The sequence below is a fragment of the Helianthus annuus genome, chromosome 13 (genome assembly GCF_002127325.2).
Source record: "Helianthus annuus cultivar XRQ/B chromosome 13, HanXRQr2.0-SUNRISE, whole genome shotgun sequence".
NCBI lineage: Eukaryota > Viridiplantae > Streptophyta > Magnoliopsida > Asterales > Asteraceae > Helianthus > Helianthus annuus.
Window position 1 is genome coordinate 31,172,524 of NC_035445.2, and position 6,064 is coordinate 31,178,587.

General features: G+C 36.4%; 1 protein-coding gene across 1 annotated transcript; it reads right to left on the reverse strand.

The window, feature by feature from the left end:
- Nucleotides 1–557: 557 nt before the first annotated feature.
- On the reverse strand, nucleotides 558–5,238 carry LOC110865467 (exosome complex component RRP43). Its single transcript, XM_022114718.2, has 9 exons — nucleotides 5,088–5,238; nucleotides 4,836–5,004; nucleotides 4,696–4,745; nucleotides 3,359–3,428; nucleotides 3,146–3,251; nucleotides 2,442–2,508; nucleotides 2,068–2,143; nucleotides 1,561–1,850; nucleotides 558–895 (listed from the first exon to the last, which is right to left on the reverse strand). The coding sequence occupies exons 2-9, from the start codon at nucleotides 4,996–4,998 to the stop codon at nucleotides 812–814; spliced, it is 906 nt and encodes a 301-aa protein (XP_021970410.1). The 5' UTR covers nucleotides 4,999–5,004; nucleotides 5,088–5,238; the 3' UTR covers nucleotides 558–811.
- Nucleotides 5,239–6,064: the final 826 nt, after the last annotated feature.

Below are 6,064 nucleotides of genomic sequence, written 5' to 3' on the forward strand. Positions count from 1 at the left end.
TCACTAGCAGTGCGCCCGTAATCACCCCCTTACCCGCATGTATCCTCCCCAGTTTTATCAAACACCACCCAATGGATCTCTTCCATCCAAATTTATATGATGACCACGCCTAGTTATCCTATTGTGTCCTCGTCTCAACACCTACACAAGCCCCTCTACCTATTATCAGGCTAAATGAGTGGTGGTATGCGCTTGTATGAACAATTTCTTCGCGAGGCCAGGATGGTAGAAGTTCGCACACAATTAACCACACTCAATACTCGGCAATCAATTGCACACGTCAGCATGCCACTTACGAAAGGCGCACAACCAGAAAATAGGGACATTAAAATCCTAATTCACCTGTTATTAATACTCCATGATAAACTTTATACTTTACATTATTTGCACTCAAGAAGTCAATACTTATTCTCACGCCAGAGAGTGGTCACGTTAAGACCCCTTTTCCCAAGGCGAGTCTAACGATGTTTGTTTGCAATATATCAGTAGCTATGATATGTATTCCCGACAGATATTTCCTTCTTCAATACATTTATCAATCACAATTAGGATATACATTTAATGACAGAATAATAATCTCTCTTTTATATGAATTCATAAAATAACCATAAATCTATCAATTATTCCAGTTCTATCCCAACTCACATTCCAAAATTTGAAGGCCATCAGTTTACAGAGCTACGAGAAAACCCCGGATCCATAGCAATGTACAAGCTTCCTTGCATAACGTACAAGTCATTGAAGAACTAACGCTCTGGAAAAAGTAATTACCCAATTGAAGTCTAATAAAAAGAACAAATGATATCCCTTTTTAATCAACTTCCATATCACACATGGCTTCATTCAGGATTGTCTGAAGCTCCCTCAGTCTTTGTCTCGACAATGCAATACAATCCTGCACCCATACGCGTATAACAAATATGTACATAGATTATTGACTTCAGAGGTGGCAATTTCAACCCGTTTATATAAAAAACAGGATAATCCTCGTTGTATGTTATAAATAACAGATCAAACACGTAGAAGAGAAGAAAAAGTATATGTATACAAAAGAGAAATGGGTCATGTTGCGTTCAAATGCTTACAACCTCCTAAATTGTTTTCTCAAACGGGTCAAATCATAAAAGGTTTCTATAAGGGAAATGGATCGAGCAGGTTGACAGTCATATAAAGTCCATTTCTAATGGCATACATCCTCCTAAATCGTCATATTCAAAAAATCAGATTTGTTTGATATTAATTAACAAATTAGTTTGCTACATAAAAAGAAAAAAAAAAACTGTTTTGTGGGTCAACCAAACCCAACCCAACCCTGCCCGTTTCAACCAGTGCTATAATTTGACCCGTTTCACAGAGCTCGATAAACGTATCATCGAAACCTTGCCAAACGCTAACCCACCCATCTTGGCAACTCTAGGGCAAATAATGTGGTTTTTGCAATAATGTTTTAGCACGTTAACTATTTATAAACTCAAACAAAGAGACAAAAAGTGTTGACATGTCAAAAGATATAATAAATACTGTAAACCTCAAAAGGGATGACTGAAGTTGTAATCTGACCTGGATTATGGACTCATATGCAAGAGCGGGACCACCTGGTTTGTAAAGAGACACGAGTTGACATGACGAATCCAATACAATGGTTATTAGTGTTTCCATGATGGATTCTTCCTCAGCCGTTGGATCAGCCAGGATGTAATTCTTGTGAATTATGCAAGTTAACGCGAAAGGAATGCTCCTCAACTTAAGCTTTCTTTTCTCCTCGTTTACGGGTTTGTTTTTGAGTTTTTCTCCCTTAGAAACAACCACAATTCTTCCTTCATCGTTCAATGACACCACCGGGATTTGCACTATAAAAATCATTAATGTATATAAACCATTGTCACTAAATTGTATAAATAAGTTAACTGACTTTACCAATGATATATAGTCTATTAATTTGGAACCACAGAATCTTAAACAACATACACACACACACACACAGAGTACAATGATACTTTTATGAAATTATGAAGTTGTAAATTGACCACTGTTTGACCAGAAAGTTGACTAAAGAATACCACTTACAATGGGAGAAGGCAGCAGCTGCAGCAAGTAAGGCAGCGTCAAATAGGGCACCATCAGCATCCAAACAGTATATATCCTAAAAAAATAAGTTTTTTTTTTTTAATACGTCAAAAATTTACCACCCCACTGTATATAAATATATTACCCACGTCGATATATATAAAAACAATTAAAACGGAAACAAAAAGTTCCATGATTATAGATATATGCTTATTCAGAAAATGAGAGATTGCCGGGTAGGGGAACATAAGATTTGAAACAATAAGAAGAAAACATAAAGGGAGACGTGCGCAATTTTTATTGTTTATACAACAAATAAGTGTTATGAGTTATTGTATATATAACGAGTGAAGAGGAATTATTAGAAATGGTACCAGGTATGCCATCCAAGCAGCTTTGCCACTGACCAATGACAACTCTTTTAAATCGATCATCCCAGAACTGCAAGAAACAAATTCCGTTAAAGAGGCATGTATCTACTATTCTACTTTTAACGTTATTTAATAAAAACAGATATTGAGTTATGTTCACAAGTAATAAAAACTAAACATATTGCATAATCTTTCAACATAATATTTGATGTAGTTAGCATATATATTCTATAAAATACACGAATGGTCCCTGTAAGTTTACCAAAATTTGGATTTGGTCCCTATCTTTTCAAAAGTACACGGATGGTCCCTGTGGTTTGCGCTTTGTGACGCATTTAGTCCCCAGCCAACAAATATACAGGTTTTAGCATGTCCAAGTTAGGGACTAAATGCGTTACAAAGTGCAAACCAGAGGGACCATCCATGTACTTTTGGAAAAATCTGGGGATAAAATGTGTAACAAAGTGCAAATCACATGGACCATCTGTGTACTTTTGAAAAGCTAGGAACCACATCCAAATTTTTGGAAAACGGTAAACCACAGGGACCATCCGTGTACTTTACTAAATACTCTATTCTATAAAAATGAAATAAACTACAAACAACTTCATGAATATACTTGAATTACTTCCTTTAGATTCACCATGAAATTAAGCTGCTTCTACCTGTAATAGTTTCAAATACAGGTAGAAGAACAATATATTTACCTTAAAATAGTGTCGGATAACTGCTTTGACACTACAGGTGCAGCCTCAGCAGGCCTGCCAGGCCTAACAATTGGTGAACAGATCGCGGGCATGTGGAATTCTATGGCTGGTAAACGAAAAGATAAAATAATCAAATATACGAGACTGAGTGATAATACAGTTGGAACAAAAAGACAGACAAGATGATAAACATAGAATGCAGTGTAGTTGAACCTATGCAGCCTTCATCTGGTGTTTCGTTTGCAGGCGTCATGACTTCCATTTTAATGGCGGCTAACATAGTCTGCACGAACAACACAGCAAAGGGCAGTTTAGTAACCCCCCCCCCCCCTTTTAATCAAAGGGGTGTTTGGATTTAGTGATGAAACTGATTTTAAATTTTTACATAAATATATTTTGCTTCTTAGGGGTCATTTAATTAGTTTCGATTGGTCGGTATCATACGAGCTTCAACAAAAACTTATTATAAAAGGATAAACTAATTTTACCTAATTACGCCTTCCATGAATGATGAACCTAATTTAAAAAAAAAAAAAAAAAAAGCTTTTATTCTTTTCTTGACCCTGAGGCGTAAGCCTCATGTATTTCCCATATTTTTTGCGCAGCAGGCTGTTGTAAAGCATGCTATTCAGGTTATACATGTATGTAATTTCCAAATTAAAACATATATACAGCTTACTTGTCTCTAAATACTGGGTAAATGATGGTAGAAAGCTATAGGAAATATATAAAAATTATATAATTATTTGCGAAAAGCGGTGCGCTTCGCGTCTCGGTTTTAAAACCTGTCGCTTTTTAAAACCAAGACAAGGACACCCCTTTGGCCGTTTTATGCTAGGTAGTCAAAGGTATCAAAGGGGTGAGGTAAACCAAAAACGCCTTCTGAAAATTCCGGTCCCAACTGCCAAAACTGGTCTGAAACATCTAAAAATGACCTGAAACCAGCCCTAAAGTAAACCAGGCTAAAACATGTCTAAAACCCCTAAAAATGGTATGCTTATGTTGTGCGCCTTGCTTTAAGTGCCATGCGCCTTCGACTACCATGATTTTATGTCAAAAGAATCTTGAATAGTAGGACTTTGTTGAACACCCACATACAACCAAACAATCTGATTACTACAACATCAAACAACAAAAGCATATCAAAACACTATTTCTTAGACCAGACGTATTGCCGTATTGGGCTAGCGCCCCATCCACCTCAGCAACATAACGCCTGCCAAACCATTACGCTGGGGCACCAAGCGGCTCACGCCCCTCTTCTCCAATAACGAGCATGATGGTTAGAATAATGGGGTCCACCAAGTTTTCACCGATCACAATCAAAGTATCAAACACACTTCATTACTATTATTTTTTCTTTTATTTAACTTTTAGTCAAACCACTACACACTTTCGAGGGTTTAGTTAGTTACAGCCCCACCACCTACGTAGCTATGACTTTTTCGCTTTTTAGTCAAACCACTACACATGGTCTTGTAGTATAGTCACTTCCAAAATGCACATCCAAACTATTAAAAAAAAAAATAAGTAAATGAAAAGGAAATTACAGTGCAGCCAATCTTTGCCAATGCTGATCCATCTGCAGAACCCACAGCCCCTAAATCACACAATTAAATCCAACAATTAACACAAATGTAGATCAAAACATATAAGAAAATAATTAGACAATCAAAAGTTATAAACAAACCTAGAGCCAATGAAGTGTCTCTAGCTTTACCAAGTGGCCTTGCATCCGGTCGTACGGACTCCAGCAAGTGACGCTCGTGAAACCGTAACGGAAAAAGTCTTCTGAAAGCATCTACCTCCATCTCCGATGACAAGTCATTAGTGCTGTTTGCAGAATCCACCATTTTGATCTGTTGTGATACAAAAACCAATTAATTGACACATGAACTATAGTAGAAACCCTAGAAGTGATAGAAAAAGGAGCAAATTAAACCTAGAACGATGGATACGTGGAAACAGAGGTGGTGTTGAAACTTTGGCTTCTTATTTGTTACTCCAGTTACGAGCCGCCTAGTAAATAAGCCTCAGCTCAAGTTATGTTTATTGCGCTCGAATCGGCTTACGGGCCTCAACAAGGCTACTCTTTTAATTAACTTATTAAATATAAAAGTTGTCTAGTAAACAAGCATCAACTTAAGTTATGTTTATCGGGCTCAAACCTCAAACCGGCTTACGAGGCTAAACAAACTTACTGTTTAATTAACTTATTAAATATAAAATTAAATAATAATAATAATTACTATTTATAAAATTATGAAAAATAACTAAGTTATATATAAGACTAGGGGGAATACCCGTGCGATGCACGACATGCATAATAGTTATTGTTTTTTCCTGTAACGACGACTGATATAGATAGTGCGTGACACGGTACGAAAGTGCGAATATAGTATAGATTTTTAAAACAAAAACCGTTTTTTTTTTAAGTTAGCCGTTTGACCATGGTTATTTTGACCAAAGTCCACTCCTCATTCTGCGCTTTGTGGTAGCACCACCAGTCAAAAAAGGCCCAAAACACCCGAGGGTACAGTGTTCCCCCGCGTTTTTAAGACGCTTTGAGAGAGGTTTGCGCCCCACCACATGTGGTCTCACAAAACTTCAAATCTATGGACGTGTGGTTTCTCAACCCTCTTCAAAAGACGTCACAATTTTCAAAATTTTTATTTTTATTTTTTATTTTTTCTTTTTCATTGTTTTAGATGGTGTAAAATAGATGTTATATATATATATATAGGTAAAGGTTCCTGTAAAAAAGGCCTAAAGTGTGAGAAAGGTGAGAAAGAATCTCAGCCATTAGATCATTCCATATTAATTAGATTAGATCAAGGTTATATTAGTAATTATACCAATAAACCTAATTAAGGATAAATCTTTTGTAACCGATTTTCCTGAGGTTTTTTAGGGAATTCG

Coding starts and splice junctions, on each gene's coding strand:
- LOC110865467 (XM_022114718.2), bottom strand. CDS start 4,998: ATGGTGGATTCTGCAAACAGCACTAATGACTTGTCATCGGAGATGGAG. Junction 3,252..3,358: donor ACCAGATGAAGGCTGCATAG/GTTCAACTACAC, acceptor TTCGTTTACCAG/CCATAGAATTCCACATGCCC. Junction 2,144..2,441: donor CTGCTTGGATGGCATACCTG/GTACCATTTCTA, acceptor TTATTTTTTTAG/GATATATACTGTTTGGATGC.